The sequence below is a fragment of the Hippichthys cyanospilos genome, chromosome 15 (genome assembly GCF_059441005.1).
Source record: "Hippichthys cyanospilos isolate Australia breed blue-spotted pipefish chromosome 15, RoL_Hcya_1.0, whole genome shotgun sequence".
Classification (NCBI taxonomy): domain Eukaryota; kingdom Metazoa; phylum Chordata; class Actinopteri; order Syngnathiformes; family Syngnathidae; genus Hippichthys; species Hippichthys cyanospilos.
This window is the reverse complement of record NC_142383.1, coordinates 13,957,361-13,978,043: the sequence shown is the minus strand read 5'-3', so window position 1 is coordinate 13,978,043 and position 20,683 is coordinate 13,957,361. Positions and strand designations below refer to the sequence as shown.

The 20,683-nt window shown below is 38.4% G+C and overlaps 1 protein-coding gene across 1 annotated transcript in view; it reads right to left on the bottom strand.

The window, feature by feature from the left end:
* The window catches only part of itga1 (integrin, alpha 1), a 42,140-nt gene extending 21,923 nt beyond the window's left edge, over positions 1–20,217 (bottom strand). The window contains exons 1-3 of the mRNA XM_088435786.1: positions 20,057–20,217; positions 3,446–3,566; positions 935–1,044 (exon numbers count right to left, since the gene is read on the bottom strand). Coding sequence (XP_088291912.1) covers positions 935–1,044; positions 3,446–3,566; positions 20,057–20,096 — 271 coding nt within the window. The 5' untranslated portion in view covers positions 20,097–20,217. The remainder of the gene's footprint in view (positions 1–934; positions 1,045–3,445; positions 3,567–20,056) is intronic.
* Between the last annotated feature and the right edge of the window lie 466 nt (positions 20,218–20,683).

Genomic DNA, 20,683 nt, shown 5'->3' with positions numbered 1-20,683 from the left:
ATAATTAGCTCTAAGTTATATGTACATAACTTGCAACACAAAAGCCTTTTGTGAATTATAAATTCTGCCTTGCAACAAGCGATTACACAAATATGAAGTGAAAAGCAATCTGTGTAAATTTATAAAATGTCAAAAAAATGTCATATTAAGAGCACTACGAGTTCTGCCTAGCAACAAATGACAAGTAATAAAATGATTTCTGCATGCAATTGTTGATCTTGCTGCTGCACCTTAACATATATAACAAAATTGCTGTAATTAAGAGGAATACATACAAGTTATTAAACACAACATATGGCTAATGTTAGCATCTTGCTACAAAACGTTTCATTTCATTAGCAGCCAGTGCACGTGTTTTCCTAACAAGTATTAATGACAACAAAAAAAGAAGTCTGCTAGGAAGTGACTTGCCGTCTGGTGGCCGACATGACAAATAATTTTTTCATCTTTTTTTCTTAGAATTCAAAAACGGGAAGAAGATACAGCACTTCTTTGTTAGCATTTGGTCAGTTCTTCAGTGTAATAAACGAAGAATTTGAGCAACTTTAATGAAGGAAGATGTCAAAACACATTCTAATGATTTCAGAACTGGCTGTATTGCGGTGGTCTACAGATACAAAACTACACAAAATACAGCAGAATTTTTTTTTTAATGAATGATGATAATAATAAAAATGAACCGAATTTCAGGGTTGTAACACATACTATGATAATAAAACGGTTGCCCATCAAAACCCAGGAGACTGCTAGCCAAGAGCTATTTAATGTTTATCTATTTAATGAAGCTGTAATTACACAAGCAGCGGCCATTAAGACCATCTTTGTTTACTCTGATGGGCCTCGCTTCCCATCAGCCAGAGACGCGGCAATAAAACGGCACACACACACACACACTCACACAAACACACACTTAAACACAGTGTGTATTGCTTACCTGGCAGCTGTAGTTTAACACACGTGCTGTCCCCCCTGCCCACGGGACACTTGTAGACGTCGCCAGTTCGTTTCGCCGGCTGGCCCGACAGCGGCGATCCAATCAGAACCCTGCATTTGAATAAATAAACATTTAATGGCTCTGATCTTGCCAAACTAGTGTTTTATAACAAGCGCAATCATTCTTCTTGTATGGGAATTGTCGTTTTGCCTCCATAAGGGCGGTGGTAATTTAGTTTATGAGTTTCGATATAGGAATTAAGCGTATGACATTAACGGACACATGACTTCAGGCATGTGTGAGTTGGATCACGTGACCGCGCTGTGTAAACTGATGCTAAAAGGAGTCGCTCTTGGTCTAAACACCGCCACTTATTAACATTCCTGCGCTCTAATGAGGCCTGAGAGTCCAAAACATTGTCAAGAAAAGGCACACTCAAGTTCATAGGCCAAGATGCGTTTAAGTTCTGCTTCGGCAAGATAGTGTCAAAATTTGAAGCAAAACTGGCACAGAAATTTACAACAGTGAGCGTGACACAAATTCAAAATGATTTGACATAATATACATTTAAACCCTATCGATAGTTTTGCATTATATAAGAGACCCTCCCCTCACTGTGAATAGTTTCAATTTTGATTGTTGTTAAAAGAAAATTGCGAGAATTTCATTTTTTATAAGTGAGAAGGCCATCATAATACACAAAAACTTATTAAATTAAAAAAATTACAACTGCTTGAGAATAAAGCCTGAAATTAGGAGAAAAAAAGTTTAAAGGAACAGAAAAAAATATGAAATAAATACAAACAGAGCTAAGTTGCATTAGATGTCATAATATACACTGAACTCCTGTTTATCATCAAGCATTATATAAAAGACCTTTCCATCACTGTGTTCATTTTTCACACCCAAAAGTCATAATATTAAAAAAGTCGTGTCATGTAATTCACATTAAAATAAAGTGAAAACTCATATGATCATGAGCTGACAAAACATTTTGTAATAAAGCTAAAAAATACATAAATATGTGGAAAGGTTTCGCAAGAATACTGTTATAATACACAAAAAGTCATAATTGAAAAAAAAACACAATTTCACGAGAATAAAGTCATAACTTTATGAGAGAAAGCAATGGCAGGAATAGCCATTATTTTGTGACACAAATATTTATGAAAGATTAAAAAAAAATACTAAAGCCCTCATCCCATTGAGTTGTGAATTTTGCAGGAATTAGCAAATTTAGTTGCTTTATTTTTGTTTTTTGAAGATTCAGATTGGATGCAAGCATATTCATAATTAGCCTTGTTTGTCGCCATTGTTGCAAGGCAAAACAAATTGATTCGCAATGTTTAAAATGTCCTTGCAAATCTATTTTTTGCCAATGTTCGCATTTTTTCGAAATATCGACGTAGTCCATCGGAAGTGTGTCGGCGAAGTTATCTTCGGAAATCCATGAGCTAAACAACCAAGCTGTAAAATGACATGGTCGTGGGGTCAAAAAAAAAAGAAATAAATTCAGTTACTACCAACAAGTTGTAATTTAAGTAAAAATTTCCGCCCCAGTGGTCGGATTTACTTTATCGGTTTGTGGGCGATATCTATGGCTAGTCCCTATGCCGTCATGGTCGACCAGCGGCATCACCTCGAACGGCTTCTTTCAAACGTTATCAACACGCTCCTACGCGTTTTTACAGTACCAGACGGTCTCCATCACTTTTTTCTCATCAGCTGCACTCCCACATTTGACCGATTACGTTAACTGCGGAAAGTGTTATCTGAAAAACGGCAGACGTTATAGGCCGGATTAGCGCAGAGTAAATTACTTGAACTGTTTCACATGGCTTCGATAAGGCGAGGCGGTGGCAGGTACGCAATAGATAAAAAAAAAGTGGGAGCTGTTTGCCAAGCTCTAATATTGTTCAACTTAGGATTTCAACACTGGATAATTATAACACACATGAACAAAATGTATCACAAGAGGATTGTTCAAACTGCAGATTGTGATGCGACTTGCTGCTAGGCAGAACTGGCGAGACTCATAAAACAACATTTCTCAGTTTAATGGTGCTATACGATGGGATTCTTTTATTTTTTTCATAAACGTTTGATGTTTCAAATTAGCAAATGAATTAATTTTGAATCTATTGCACACTGTGAGAACATAAAATTGAATATGAATCACTTTACCAAATCAGTCCCTAATATATATATATATATATATATATATATATATATATATATATATATATATATATATATATATATATATATATATATATATATATATATATATATATATATATATATATATATATATATATATATATATATATATATATATAGTCCAGAAAAATTCATTAACAATTAAATTAATAATAAAAATAGATTTTGGGTGGTACACTGCTTCAATAACCACAATACGAATAAAATAAAATAAAATAAAATAAAATAAAATAAAATAAAATAAAATAAAATAAAGACCAAGCACAATCTTCTGAACGAATCCAAACTCACCATTTGCCCTCACTGTTTTCAAACTGTTGCACGGTGTAGCCAAACATGTCCTCTAGTGGGCCATTGAAGGACAAACCGTTCTTCTGGTCCACATTGAAGGACGCCACACACACCAGCAGCACTGCAGGGAGAGAAAAAAAAAAAAAAAACATTTATACAGGGACAAAGCTGAAATAACCTGCCAGTCGGAATACATAAACAAATCCTGAAACAGGAGAGGAACGAAACATCAACTCAAATATACTGAAAATAAACATGTAATCTAAAATGTGGATGAAAGGAGCAGATATAAAATGATCTGTTCTACTGTAATATACAGTAGCCTCCGTTATAGTAATATGCAGCAGGGATGAACTGAGTGAACCGCCGACACACACATTGACGCAATGTCATTTCGGAGGACACATAAGGAATGTCAAGCATCACCGTGAAACACTTTGCCCTCAAACTTGTCTCAGTCATGGGACAAAGACTTTTTCTCAACGCCGAAGGCTATGGCAGAGGCGCCGTATGAATTGGTATGAATCATTGCGAGCGCACCACAAAGACGCCATTTACTGTACGTATGTGCTGTGCAAAGTTGAATTCGTCCTGTGTCGGTTGCTCGTGAATGCCTGGGGAGGAGTGGGCGAGGCGTGAAAAAGAGACACCACCAGCGGACAACAAATCAATTGCAGCTGCTGGCTGAGAAACAATAGACTTGGCAACGATTTGTTATTTGCTTTATGACGACTTTTGTTGCTTCGTACTCGGATGCGCGATTGCCTCCCAGAAGATGATAATGAGGATGATGACTATCTCAAGTCCGAGTCAAGACAGGAAATCCGGTCCTGGCCGTCGTTTGGATCTGTGTGGGTGTGTGCATAGTACAGATGGTTGACTTGTGTGGGTGCTTGGTCATCAGTTGGACGGTCAGTTGTTAGCTTAACCTACTGGACAGTCAATCATCTTGGTTGGTTGGTCCTGAATGGATGATCAGTCATTGGATGGTTATATCGTTGGTTGGTCTGACAGTTGGTTGATTGGATGTGTTTTAAAAACAATAGTTGGTTTGATTGACTGATGAATCAGTCGTTTGATCAGTTAATTTGATAGCTAGTTTTTTCAGTAAGGCACATAAGCGCTTATTCCACTAAAAGGTGAACGCTGGAGAGTGTCCACAAAGGCAGGGGCTCTTTGATCTCCTCCTGGGTTCATTCAAGGTCGCTGAGGTCGCAACAAGATCAACAGAGGTCACCACAAGGTCACAAAAGTTATTGCAAGGAAGTATTGAACATCATAATTTCTTTGAAAGAAAAGCAAAGTCTGGCAACCTCTCGCAACCTCTGGTGACCTTTTAGTGACCATTGCAACCTTGAAGAAGCCCTGTAGGTTATCTACAATTGCAGAAAATCACCAATGTTCACCCCAGTAGAGGTGAATATTATTTAGTGTCTAGGAAAGCTCCTCCGGTGTTCACTCAAGGTCACCAAGGGTCACGAAAAGTTCGCAAGAGCGCGGCCCAAGGTCACCAGAGGTCGTCAAACGTTGCTCTTGTCGTGAGGAAATGTTGAACGTCTTAAAAATTCTGTTGCAACGAGAGAAACGTCTGGTAACCTCTAGCATCCTCTCGTCACCTCCTAGCGACCTCTGGCAACCTTGAGGAAACCCTACAAGAGGTTATCAAAAGAGCCACAACTGTTGCATGCAGTCTCCAGGATTCTTCCCTCAGAAAAGAGAATATTGATGAGTACCCGAGAAGGTAGCAACGTGACAAGAGCAACATCTGGTGAACTATAGAGACCTCTTGTGATCTTGAAGCAACCTCTGGCGATCTTCAACAAACCATGGAGGAGACCAAAAAAGCCACTACCTTCCCAGAAATTCATCAGCGTTTGTCCATCAGTGAAATAGTAGCTTTAGCTTCTGGGTTAAGAGGATAAGCAGTCGTTTGACTGGTTACTTAGTGTATCAAGCCATTCATTCATTTGGGTGGTTGAACAGATATTGTTATATCTATCTTCTGGAGTTGCGGGATAAAATGTGCCTACAAATTGAGATAAACAAAGTTTAATAAATCAGGCACGGATGGAGCAGCACTTTGTGCTCATCGAAACTGATACCATGTGACGCCGTTCGATTTTACAGTTCAAGTCAATAAGTTCTTTCACGCCGGGTTCCTCGTTGAACATTCATTGAACATTTCACGGTCAGCTACGCAAGTCATGACCTGAAAACAGCAGAATGAAAAGAAAAATGGGATTAGCCCATGTATGCGCAGACCGAGGTGCGTGAGCTTCATGTGACGAGGTCGACTCTCGCCGCTAGAAACGATCCACCGACTCACACAAACAAACTCCGTCCGCTGGCCGTCCATTGGAGTTTATATGTTGATCCTACAGATTTTGACAGGAGATAACCCTCATTTCTGCATTCCCTTCTGGAAGGATAAGGAAATCTTAGCCAAGATACATTATCCAAAAGGTTCTTCCTGGGTTCCCTTCTCTGCTTCCTCTGTTGCTTAGTAGCTCCATTTCCTCTTCCTCTTAACCTGATTATATACATTCCTTTAAATTGACAGGTGCACTCTGGCGCATTATGCTGAGTCAAGATGGCTTGGGGCCAGTCGGCCCTTTTCCTTTTATCAAACGGTGAGCTCAAGAGCACTTCAAAGCTGCACCGCACAAGAAGCGGCTTTTTATATATCCCGTGATTACTACGCATCCTACTCAGCTGTACTCGGCGTCTGCGTCTATTTTGGTGAGTCTAGCTAATGTCTGCGCTGGAAAACTAATAAGCGTGGTGGCCTCTTCGTAGATGGAAATGGCCTCATGGAATTACCCTCCAGGGCATTTGCTATTCAAGTTGTCCAGTGCAGTTGCCAAGCAAAGACGAGGGACGAGATGTTTTTAGCCAAGGACTTGCAAAAGACAAAACAAGACACGCTTCTATCAGCTGTGTCGTGAGACTGTGCCTAATTTGTTTTATGTGATTGTGCAAAATGTGGTCAACATTAGATCATTGTGTCATTGGGATTATGCAAATGTTACTATTTAGACCAAAGTTGCATAGTCTGGTGAACGGTTCGTTTTTGTTCATTTCTTGGCTGTGTTTTTCGAGGTGGTGAGATGGGTTGTTTGGACAGTCGGTTGTTGGATTTGTTATTGCTTTGAATTGTTGGTTGCGTGCTTGATTCAACAGTCACACAGACAGTGGACAGGACATCGATTGTTGGGTTGGTTAGTTAGTTGGAAATTGATCAGTTAGTTGTTTGGAATGCCAGTCATGTGGTTGGTTGGGTTGACCGTCATTTGCTTAGTGAGTGGGTTTGATGGGCGCCAGTGGTTGTATTTGTAAGTTTGACAGTCAGTCAGTTGGAGAATTGTTAGGGCAGTTAGTCATTTGTTAGCTAAACCGCTAGGTCGGTTGGTTAATTGCGTGGGTGGACAGTTGGACTGTAATTTGTTGGTTTGATTGGTAGTGTTGTCCAGGTTACTTAAGATCTTGACACCAGTTTTTGAGTGTTTCCATTTAATCTCAGATTTAAAGACATTTTTACTTGGTTTGGACTCGGTCCTGAAAAGGACAGATTTTTGATACACTCTGGTCCAGACCAGGCCAGTACTACTGTGATTAGAGTGAACCACAAAATGTAGGTGAAATGATGTCGACTCTGTCGCCTGCTAAAATTTTACATTTGTTGAGTTGTATTATTTTAAAAACAACAGAGCAGAATTTGTTTTTTGTTGCAAATCTAAGTAAAATTGATACTGATTGTTTTGTTGTTCTATTATTGTTTATAAGTATTATAAATTGTCACCATGTTATGTTAATCACTAGATCTGGTTGGTTGGTTTATTGATTGGAAGGTGGACTTTGATTGGTTAGTTAACTTGGTCAATCTGACATTTATTTACATGTGCTGCTGTTAGCATTCGGCCCTAAAATAGCTAGCATAACAAACTAGAAGAAATGTTTACATTTGCAGAACATGAAGGAATGAAAAAAAACCCTCTAAACTCAGTACAATATATCAATATGTCAACACACAGTTCTACTCGAGGTTAATCAAAAAGTCTGAAGGATAATCATGCTAACAGGATAACGCCTAATGACCAGCTTCGGGACTAAAAAAACGAGCCTATTAAAAACAAACCATTTTGCTCTAATTCATTGGTATTTCTGGCCTAGTGCTACATCGAACCTGCTGGGCTGAGGCATAAAATTCAGGCAAGTCCAATTACTTTAACGAGAACACAACCCTCAATACTTGTCACACACCCAAAGACGGCAGAGCAGTTGAGATGCGAGGTTTTTGAGAAAGCAAAGAGAAACATGGAAAAACAATCCCTCATTTGAAACGTGTTATCGAAAAGGCTCCAAAACAAAAGCCAGAAGACTCAGCTGCGAGTCTGTTTTCAGTCAAACGTCCATGTGGTCCTGATTGATGTTGGCACCGTGTCAGCTAGCAAAAACATGCCATAAAACGCTGCCCCCTCACAATGCTACGCTCAGTGGACGACGATACGTCTTCGAGGGTAAAATTTCAAGCGGCAAAAACCAGAACCGCTGATAAGAGGGTTTCGGATCGGCACCTGTTCGTTGTCCGTAAAAGGCGGTAATCCGTCTTTTAAAGGTTAACAACAGTCAACGAAAACTAATCGGGTACGCGTGTAGGACGGATCCAGATTAGCTTTTAAAACCCATTTTGATGATTAAAAAGCAATAAAAGGTGGAAGTCGAAATTGATTTTTTTTTTCAAAGAAGGCGACGTCAATGAAAATACAAAGTGTCCGTGCTGCAGTGGAGATTTTTTTTTTCTGGGCAAATATGCTTGCATCAAACATCGTAATACATGTAGGCTACTTCTCTTTCCTGGCACGGCCAAGCGGGACAGCCTGCAGGCATGACGAATTATGAGCTCCAAATATTTCCAGATTTCCTTCTGCTCTTTCATCCTGATCTTATTTTATCCCTTGCCCATCCTTTATTCCGTTTTTTTTTTCTATTGTGTTTGACTGTATCGCATTCTTCTCATATTGTTCCGTTCCAGCCGCCACGCTTTCCGCTAAACTTCGGACAATATTTGTCGATCTTGGCACGTGGCCACAGTGTGGCTTGTTTGCAGGGACCCAAGTGGCTGCATTCCAATACGGTTGAGATGATAAGGGTGGAAGAACAGGAGTAATCAAGAAAAAATTACAAATTTTTCCATTTTTGGGATCTAATCTAATCTCTTAATTTTGTTCAAATAAATTGGTAGTTTCTGGAAATTTAATTTTGAACATTAAATATACAATAACGGTAAAGGCAACAATATAATTGTAAGAGTAGAGGAAAAAGTACCAAAATATCAGAAAATTGTAATATTACAAAAAAAATTCTAAGAGAATGACATTGATAGAGAATGAAGTTGTAACATTAGTAGAATGATGGTAGAATTTTTTTTATCATAATGTCAGAATACTGTATTATGACAATCAAGTAAAAATATCATACTTAACATTATTTAAAGTTTACAATTTTTAAATCACAGAAAAATATTTTAAATAATATATTAGATATATGAAATAGAAACATATACAAATATAACAAAACATTATCCTAAAAAAATATTTTATCAGAATAAAAGACTAAATTAGCATTTTTATAAGAATAAAGTGAAAATACGATGCGATTATTGTTTTCTTAATATGTGAAAAAGTCTAAGGTAAATAAAATGCTACAATAGAAACAATTAAGAGAAATTAAGTTAGGACGGTAAAGTCAAAATTTTTATGAGAAGGAAGACATAACATTATGAGAATAATAGCTGCTAAATTATAACATCGGCTGAGAATAATGGTGGAATTTTACGAGAACAAACTATGAGAATTTATAATAGTATGCAATACAATTAAAAAAAATGAGTAAGTTAAAAAAAAATCCTTTTTTGCTGTTCATTGACCACTTCATTTTCTTAATGTATCAACAAAACATCTGGACTGACGCCACACTACCGCCCTCTAGAGGACCGGATGAATGACAAGCCACATTTCAAGACGTATGTGTACCATGTTTATAATGAATTAGCAATTTTTTTTCACCTTCTCTCCCCTGAGGATGATCATCCATCTCCCTGCCGTCCCTCCATTTATCTCTGTCCGTCCCTGCTTTCTTCTTTTCATCCCTCGTTCATCGAGCTTTGGTGTCACATTCCGCTGTGTGCAACTTCCAGATGTATTCCCTCCACTGGAGGATAACACATGCAACTAAAACCCTCACATGACATCATCATCATCACTGACCCCCCCTCATCTTAGAGCAATGCATCGCCCCGCAAAATCACCCTCTTTTTGTAACTATTGCTAAATATGCTGATGGCGACAGTTTGAACGTACACAGAGGAGTTGGAATGATTGGGCTGGGGGGGGGCTTCAAACTAAAAAATATACACATGGACACACAAACGCACACACCCCAGGGTCACACAATGACCTCGCTGCCAGAATCAATAAGCAACACGCAAGAAGACTCGCAGCAAGTGGAGTGGCTAAACTCACATTTCTTCCACATCGCCGCAAGTTTGTTTGGAATAAGAAAAGAGTATATAAGCTCACATCATCAAAAGCTGCATAATGACTACATATAGAAGTCACTCTCTGCAAATAGCCGGCTTTGTATCACATTACAAGTGTTATGCTATCATTAAAAGTCATCAAAGGAACCAGATTTTAGTCAATTAAGGTGATGTTAAAAGAACATTCAAGATTTTGGGGGGAAAAGGCCTGAAGTGGAAACAGATGCTGTTGCATCTAATTAGTAGATTATGATCTTAATCCATCCAGCCATGTAAAATAATATTTACATAAAAAATGAATAAAAAATAAAGTCGTTTAATTAATGTACAATACAACTTAATTTATATCATGCTTTTATAATAGCTACAGCGGTAAAAATAAATATAATTTTTTTGGTTAATTATTATTACGATTTATATATTATTTATTATAATAAATATTTTAATAATACTGAAATAGAATTCAACATTACATTTTTATCAGGATAAAAGTACTGTTGCTCAAAAAAAATAAACATTTGAAGAATTAAGCTATATTTTTGTGCAAATAAATTGTAATTCCATGGGGAAAATCAAAACAAGACAAAGAAAAAAGAAAAACTAATAACACGACGTATGCTACACATAACAAAAAAATGCCAGAAAAAATAGGATATAATTATGCAATAAAAAGTATTATTTTCTTTTTATGATAATAATGTATTACAGCTAGAGTCAAGTCAGAAAAACAAAGACAAAGTTGTAATTTTAAGGAACGATAAATGCATTTTAGTGAAAATTAGATGGCTTGATTATGAGGTAAAAAATTCATATTTAAAAAAATATTTACATCATTTTGCAGAAAAAATGAGTATAATCAATATATTTTTACAAGAATAAAACTATACAGCCAGAGTTAAGTCAAGTAATAATAATGGGAATACAACATTTTAATTTGAAGAGAAAATATAACAAGTCGTGTATTTTAATATCTGCGCAGTTCCATGAACAAAATCTCAATGTTTAAACTGATTATATGCGTTGCTAATATGACAGCATCATGACAAAAAGTAGCCAGCGAGGTACTTAACAACAAGTTCTCCCCTTTTCCCATTTGGCAATTTTTTTCTCTGCTCCTGTCAAGAACGATAATGCGAACACGTCGCCCCCAGGCCAACACAGCCCCCGCCATGATATCACTTTGATGGATGGCTCCGGCCTGTTGTTGGCCTGGGAGAAACGGGTGAAAGGGAAGTGGGGGGGTGATGGAAAGGTTGGACAGATATGGTGCATTGATGAAACATGTAGACAACAAATGCACTCAAATGGTGCTTACGGTTTTTCCCGGCTTGTAAGCAGTTCGACAGCAGACAACTGTTGCTAAGCAAAACAGCAGCATGGAGAAAAAAAGCTATCATATTGTAATGGCGTATGTCATATTAGAATAGGTGATCGAAGGCGTACTCTTCCAGTTGGCCCTTATGTGCCTTTGGTTATACTGCAGTTAATCAAAACAGCAGCACCTACCACAAGACAACTGCATATCGTAGCATCAAAGATCTTACAAGTTTCACAATGTTGCGTGCGACTATATTTATGCGCACATGTGACTAGTCTGTTCCGCCCGGTCCGCCTCACTTTTTGACGTTTCTCCACATTTATGATGTACTAAATTAAAAGTGAGAAAAAAGGCGCGGTCCAAACGTTAACACCAAAACCAACTGCAACAATTTAATGACCTCCCACTGCGCCACAATTTACGAGCCCCCTGTAGCCACTCCGCAAACTGCCAGTCAACCTCACCCTGCCTATAAAGCGTGACCAACTCGGGCAAACTTTAGCCTTGCCTCAAATCAAAGGGAATTTGGATGTGAGTACTTCTTGTGTGTACTAGGAGTGAACAATTCAACAAATTCAAATTGACATTGTAATGTGCCAGAATGCAAATAAACAAATAAAAAAATCTATCCATCTATTTAGCTATTGTCCTAGCTCGCTAGCTATTTTCCTAGCTCGCTAGCTATTTCACTAGCTAGCTGTCTTGTGAATCTATCTATCTATCTATCTATCTATCTATCTATCTATCTATCTATCTATCTATCTATCTATCTATCTATCTATCTATCTATCTATCTATCTATCTATCTATCTATCTATCTATCTATCTATCTATCTATCTATCTATCTATCCTCTTGCTACTTAGCTAGCTAGGTAAAACAGCTAGCTAGCTAACTGTCTGTCTGTCTGTCTGTCTATCTATCTATCTATCTATCTATCTATCTATCCTCTTGCTACTTAGCTAGCTAGGTAAAACAGCTAGCTAGCTAACTGTCTGTCTGTCTGTCTGTCTGTCTGTCTGTCTGTCTGTCTGTCTGTCTGTCTGTCCGTCCGTCCGTCCGTCCGTCCGTCCGTCTGTCTGTCTGTCTGTCTGTCTATCTATCTATCTATCTATTTATCTATCTATCCTCTTGCTACTTAGCTAGCTAGGTAAAACAGCTAGCTAGCTAACTGTCTGTCTGTATCTATCTATCTATCTATCTATCTATCTATCTATCTATCTATCTATCTATCTATCTATCTATCTATCTATCTATCTATCTATCTATCTAGATAGCTAGCTACCTATTTTACTAGCTAGCTATCTTGCTTATCCATCCATCCATCCATCCATCCATCCATCCATCCATCCATCCATCCATCCATCCATAACCTATAGACCATATATAGCTAGCTAGCTAGCTATAAAAAATTCAGCTGTTCAGAGGCTCCGGCATTGGAACCTTATGGGTTCAGCATGAGTCTGTCTGTGTGGCATGACCTTCCAGCAAAGGTTAAGACCAAAGGAAGCTCCCAGAACGTGTTGTCGCACCTTCACGGGTGTTTTCTTTATCTGAAGCTTGCTTTGAGGGGTATCGCTTTCCCAACCAAAGTGTGTGCACGCGTGTGTGTGTTGTTGTTGAATGGATTAGCGTAGAAGGTCTAGTGCGAGTCCGTGTTTGCTTTTGGGCTCAGAGGCCACTTAGATGAAGATTAGGTTCTTCAAGCAAACACTTCACGGGGATAATAACGGGGATCAATGGCGGAAAACTGTCAATCAGCTGTCATTGATAGTGAAGAGGGTAACTGGCGTGTGCTCGCTGCCCGCTTGGTGGCGGTGTCAAAATGTCTGTCACTATACTATTTTGCCCTATGATTGACTGGCAACCAATCCCAAATGAATCTGCCTTTCTTTTATCCCAAAGTGATCCGGGATGGTTGATACAGAAAATAACTCAAATAAGCCAAAACCACATCACTTGATGCAAATTAAAACCATAATTTACTATTGCTACCCAAACTACTACACTCCTAACCCAACCCCAGTTAACCCATAACCCGATTTCAAATACTTAACCCTCTTAATCCACAACTTAACCTAACCCAGTCTTTCTCAACTATATTTTGCCAGACCCCCCCTAGAAAAGAGAAAACTTTTCACACCCCCCCCAGTCGATGCGCTGAATATAAATAAGATTATTATTGATGAAAATTGTTTAAGTATACCTACACATGTATCCATTTAACATTAACAACAGAAAAACGCAATATAAATCAACTTTCAACAACTATTATTTTTAGCGTGTTTATACGGGTTATAGCTTAGTCTAAAACGGAAAAAAAGAAAAAAGTGCACCAAAGTGCCTGAAACTAAAAAAAAAATATGAAAATTATTATTGTATTGCTATTACAATCCACATGACGAAACAAAGGTTTTGCAACAAGAAAATATTTATTACCACATATTTAATACTATAAATCACTAATAAAGTGCAGTCTCGTTGAACAGGTCTACTTTTGGAAATTTCCATTTATTTCATAGGGCGCACTGGGTTATTAGGAGCATTAAACTTCAATACAACATCCGTACCTAAGACATACCCGATTAATGGAGAAAATTAAAAGATTTATGATATATATTTTTGATTTAAGGAATTAAAGGACAGCTCCCTTTGAAAGTAGAATAAATCGATTCGGCTTGATTCAGAAGGATTACGATTTGATAGTGAGCTCGGTTTGAGAGGGTACGATGCAATTACGTTTTTGTTCTGCATTTTACATACATTTGAGTTAACTTATCAGTAGAGTATGTGTGGTTAAATTTAATTGTAGATTTTCGAGAATTATGTGGGTTTGAGCTGAATTTGAGATCAGAGAAGCCCGAGAAAACTCAAAGAAATTTATACAGCACTTCCTGCAACTTCCTGCCTGTACGTATTTGTGCACAGTACAAAATTCTTGTCTTGCTCTGCTAGGTTGTCATGTGACTTTAACATGCTGAGTCTATGGTTTCAAAATTATGACAGTGAATGCAGCGAGATCACCTCATCGCCATATGCTGACATAATTCATTTTCCAGTGGCATGAGGCATAAACAGTCCAAATTTTATCATGACAGTTGACAGCAGTTTCTGACACGTGCGTTTTTCTCGGTCTGACAAAAAAAAAAGTGACATCATCGTTTGTCAAACCCTTGACAATTTTTTATACTCTACTGCAGAACCTCCGAAGGTTGAAAAACAAACGAGTTCAAATCTCGGTCGGAAAAATCTTATGAGACTTCAATCTTGGTACCTATGCATCTTCTGGACGTGTTTTTGCAACAAGTGCGTGTGAGGAGCATCGGTTGCAACGACAAACCACAAAAGTTTCATTTCCTCTTCATCTGAGGGCTGTAATCGAGATCCATTTTTTTGTACGACAAAAACCCGTGCTAGGATTTGGAGAACCTCTCAGGACCAGCAAAATTTGAGAACCTTGGGGTGAAAAAAACTTGATAACGCATAACAATAAACATCTTACTTCTGATTCTTTCATATGTTACCCAAGGCCTCTGTAGGAAAAGCTTCCCCGCCCTCGATTTACTGACATGTTTCCTTGTATTCACGCCCTTTCTATAATCAGAGATCTAAAATGAAACGCTCTCTTCGAAGAATAGAAAAATAAAGCCATTGTGATATCCAGCCGTGAAATACAGCCGCAGTAGATTTCCTCAACAAAAGAACAACCAAACCAACCACTTATGAGGAAACGTCAAGTCCCTTTTGTGCGCATAATGAGGGGCATTAACAGGGATGGAATATTAGTGGATAAAGCGAGGCGCCCATTTGGTGTCACATGACTAAACATCAATAGTTGAAAGAGCGACGTTGACTGCGGTTGTGAATTATTAAAGGTGTTTGGACAAACCGGAAAACCCTTGATGAGGTGAGATGGTTTTAGTTTGAATTGCAGCCTGTGAAAAGTCGCACCTGCACACCAGCGAAATGGAAGCACGAAAGGTGTTAGCCTCGAAGCATATTTGAAGCGTTAGCCATTAAAAAAAAAAAGGTGGCAGTAAATGACCAAAAAATTGTCATTTTCTTCCACATTCACGACGTATTTCAGCCAAAGGATGGAACACTCCTGGTAGTGTGGTCATACCATGTAGAACTTTGACATGTTGTCACCATCTGGGTGAAATTTCAGCTCCCTAGTGTCTTCTTTCAATGTGTTTCCTTTGAGGTGAAGATTAAAAGATGGGACAAAATACAACATAAATGTTAAATGGACAAAGAATAGGATGGCAAAAGGGTAGAAGACCAAAAACTCAGAAAGCTTCACTGAGTTTTTGGTCTTCTACTGTTTTTGCTGGACTATAGCACACTGTTGAACAGGAAAACTTCCAGACAACAAAGCAATAGTCTAAATATCTACAAAAACAAAAACAAACAAAAAAATTTCTAATTGAATGAGAATAACAGTTAACCAAGCTAGAGATATCCCTAATTTATTTGGCAATTCCAGAACAGAGACCGTGTTAAATCATTTTTCATTTTTGGTCCATCTGCTGTACAATTGCGCCATTAATGTCCGCGTTAGGATGTCAGAAAAATGAAAATGCCTTGAAAAATTAATCACTGTAACACAATTTCACAACAAAACGATTCATATTCCAATTAATTTGCTCTTAATTTGAAAAGAAAACTATACTATTCCCGTCACAGCATTACATTAGATTTGGTTACTAGCTGACCCAATATTTGAACTTTATAGGTTGTTTTTAGAACAAAACAAAGACAACCCAAAAAATAATGTTGTTCTTAATGTTGTATAAAACGAGTCAGCGAGTTGCATACAATTTTGTCCATTCATGATCTTTATTTGACCAACAATTTGATCATTTTTAAGCCAACTGTTAACCTAACTGTTTTAGAGAGTGCAGAAATCCTGTTAAAATCTCACATACCATATAAAGTACCTCCACGTACCCCTAAGCACCCACCCCCACTCGAGAACTGTTGGTTAAATTTAGGATTAGAACTCTATATATAGCTAGGTCTAAGAGTAAGGTTAGGGTTAAAAAGTGTTAGAATAATTAGATGGTGCAGATGGTTTGTTGTGCATCCAGGATGTAAGCAAAAGGTCTTTGAGAGTGTGTTGTATTTCCTACAGAATCCCAGTAAAGAGGGTAAGAGGTGAAAGCGCAACGACTTGAAACCTCGAACATGGTATCGCACCACCTTGCAATGTTCATTTGAAGTTTACTAATGAATAAAAAGCGTCGTTAACTTCATGGTGTGTTACAAGCCTTTTCTCGGGGACTACGCTCGAACACCAGCTGATTGAAGCCAGATGCCGCCTTCCCTTTATTCCTGTTCAAACTCAAACCACCTGTTATCCCCCCCCCCCCATCTCCGTTAGGAATTTGAGGAGATTAAATGCTTGCCATCACAATAACCTCTAGGGTGGGGAACCCAAAACGGGGGTGTAGCGCAACATGGGATAGCTTGTAGCTTCTTATGCAGGTGAGGTCACAGCGGAGCAGTTTTTAGCGGCTTTAAGTACAACCAGGTTGACTTGTGAATAATCAGCAAGAAGCTGAACAGACAGCGGCGAGGTCACAGAGTTGGGGGGGGGTCGAGGGGGAAGCATGAGCTTCTGCATAGAACCAATATTTTTTTTTTGGAGCTAACCATCTTAATTAGTATCACAAGTCAGCGTTATGTGGACAAGTGGGGCAATTTGATATTAAAGAGGGACATGGTTGATTTCGCTGGGTGATGTCATCGTATCCAACATATTTTTTTATTACCCCTCAAGGTTGACCGACTTGGAAACGACTGAAGGAAACCCCCAAAAGACGCGTCGTCTTACAGCTTTCATTTAAAGGGATATGAAACTTCTAAATCCGTTTCAGCAGTCAAAAGTTAATGTTTTGTGTATAATTTATTTAATAACAAAATTATTCTTTCTTTACAGTTAATATCTTTAAAAACATGTTTCTTCCTACTTGCCATCAACTGAAAATGATGTACTTCAGTTTCAGATAAATTCAAGAGTTTTATTGCCATATGCATAGTAATACTACACAATAAATTCTTATTCTGCTCACTTCCAAAAGCAGACTACATTCCACAATCGAGCAAATAATAAAGTAGGCAATAAAACATTATGGAGTCGGGTGAATAGAAGAAACTATACATATGAGGATGAAAGTGAAAAATATCATGTAGTGCAAAATATGTATTCAGCAACTTTCCTGCACTGTGCAGGATTTGTAAGGTGCATGTGTGCATATGGTAAAGGTACTTATGGTGAGGCAGAATAGTCCATGAGGGATTTGTTCAGGATGGCCACCAATCACAGCTCCCCTTGTGAATGTAACAAGACCAGAAAACACCTGGGCTGTGATTGGTCGTCACCTGAGCCATAAGCATATGATGTCATTTTCAGTTGACAGCAAGTGGAATGTTATCTGCCACGCTTCCTGTTTGGAATTCTAACCTGCAATACAGTACTTTTGCTTTCATTCTTCATGTCATGTTACTCCATATCAAACTAAAGAAAAAAGTGTCACCATCTAGTGGTCAAAAGTGGGATTGCACTCCAATATACAGGAGGGATAGATCAAAATAGAATTATTAACAATACAAACATAAGTTAATGGAAGGTGAGAGAAGGCCAGAAGAACCCCCCCCCCCAAAAAAAAAAAAATAAATAAAAATAAAAAAAGACACACGAGCAAGGCCGGAACCTGGAACCTCCACATGGGGACGTCAAAGCTAGGATTCAAACCCGGATCCACCAAAGGTTTCCGTACGGAAAACATGATATTGCTGATTTTACATGGCAGAGGCACCCGAGTGAGTCAGACGTTTTGACGCCGCACGAGTGTTCGCACGGCAACGGCAAAGCTTTTTTTTCCAGCAGAGTGTAAACACCGCACTGTGATGCATTCACTGACACAACTTGACTGTAACTGCCACTGGATTTGAAACAAATTCCACTGCGGGGAGAAGAGGAGAAAATAATTTAATTTTGAACACATATCCTGTAGTCATGAAGTTGTTTTACTTTAAATTGAGTTTTTCAGTCCAAAAACCCAGCAATTAAAAATGCCAAAAGCAACTAGCACTAAGAAACTCACACTGAACTAATCAGCCAACCAAAATCCAGTTCGTGATGTCACTTCCTAAGCCACGCCCCTTAAAGTGTCAAAAGCATTGGTTCTCAACTTTTTTTTAAAGATCTACTCACAGCGAAATATGTTTTTTAGCCAAGTACTATTGAACCAAGACAAAGCATATTTTGGATAGGTGAAAATCAGATCTACATTTGTATTGGCATCACTCTGCATATTTTATTCAACGATTGTGTTATTTCCGGCTTGTCTGCCTGAAAGTTGCGTGCCTGTTAACAATGAGTCAAAAACTTAAAATAAAGGGAGAAAATACTTAGCAGAGGAGTTGCTGTAACACAGTTTAGCAATATGTTCGTCCATGTTCCATTTAATTTGCTTTCAATCTGAAAATGCACTGTTCCTGTCATGGCTTCAAATCAAATTAGATTTTCTGCAGAGAGTTAAGATCTCACGTAACTCACTGCCCTGGAATGCACAATAATTACAACTAATAAAAACTTCAATTTAAATTTGATTTTAAGGCATCTTTTTTTTATTAACCCTGCCATTACATTTGTTTGCAAGGAACAGAAATAATGTCGCCGGGTCACATTGACCCGGGGTGTATTTCATCACCCAAACCTGTCCAAAATGTGTATAATCCAAATGCAATATTTTGTTTTAACCAATGAAAGATGGTCGCTTCACAAAAACAGCAATAATGTCTCAGGGTCAATATGACCCGGCGGGTGTGCAGTTATCCAAAAGTCTCCCAAACTTTTTTTTTTTTTTTTTAACTGGAAACCTACTCACAAAGTAACAAAGGCAAAACATGATGCATATTTGCGTGTTACCTTTGTTTCTCAACATCATGGGTCATTTTGACCCAGGGTTACCAATATTTACTCTACAATTGTGGAAACCTTTTTTTAGCATAAGCTCACCAACAAATCTTGTGATTCATTTTTCCACCCTCAGCAAAAGCAATAATATTGTTCTTTTTTGACCGGGGTTTTGCTTATTTGTTAAAAAAAATGCAGAAATGCAACAAATTTCAAAAAGTATTTTAACAAACTTGCATACTCATGTCATTTTAATGGTTGGGTTTATTACACATAAGCCAAGCGGGTGTTTAATAACTGGGAAAACTTTATTCAACATTTATTCTAATTTTCAAACGAGTCAGTCTGACACCATTTCAATTGATTAAAATGTAGAGTAGGTCCAACTGCTAAGAATTTTTTAAACCTTGGTGCAAATTGTGGTATTTGAAAAAAAAAAAAAAAAAGGCCAAAAAGCTGCTATTGCTAAGTAACACCTGTCTAGCTAACCGTCTCCTGATTGGCTACACTAGAGTTTATTGCCAAACATATTCAAATGGATGGCCATCTTATTTTTTACACTTGTGAAACAGCTCAATTGAATTCAAGTGTTTACAAGAGGTCAAAACGAGACAAATCTGTCATTTAGAAACCTAGACCTAAATCCACTTGGACACCCTTGTCACACTAACATGCGCCTTTATGATAAACAATAAGTCTGTGTGTTTGAAATGACTTCATAGACACTGTATAGTTACACTAAATATCACGCTGAGTTTAATGATCTCAGCGCCGTTGGAAAAAAAACGCCTGGTAGCAATTATTTGATTAAGTGCCGTAATAATGAACTCACCAGTGAGCGCAGCTGTCGCGGCAGGCCAACTTGAAGTCATTTTGGCTCCGTCAAACTGCGGACCGTTAGTTATTATTCCGCCGACTTTGGTGACAGGGGACGAGTGAACGACCCGACGCGCACGCCCCCCGGCCTCCCCAGAAAGACTGAAAAGTGTGATCTAGTCCATAGCGCGTCCGCCTGTGCTCTGAGGGACCGAGCTCTGCAGCAGCATGAAGAGGAAGGAGAGGAGGAGGAGGAGGAGGAGGAGGAGGAGGAGGAGGAGGAGGGATGTTCTCTAGCAAGCGGGACCTTACTCGGGGGGGCTTGGTCTGCCGCCGGAGCATGGGAAATTCATACTAGTGCCAGGAAGTGAACATTTACACCAATGTTCTGTCTGTTTTAGTGACAGCTGGGTCGAAAGCGCATTTGCTTCAATAGCGTTACCATAACATACACGGGCTAGCATGTAAATGTATACAGTGGAACCTACAAGGTTCACTAGCAAATATTTTCCCCCAGAGGAAATAATGGAAACAGGATTCGTAAACTCCAGAGTGAATGGGATGACAGGAATAACCTCTTTCAAACTCATTTCCAATAAAACTTTGACTTGAAAATAAACTAACTCATTCGACCCCAAAGACA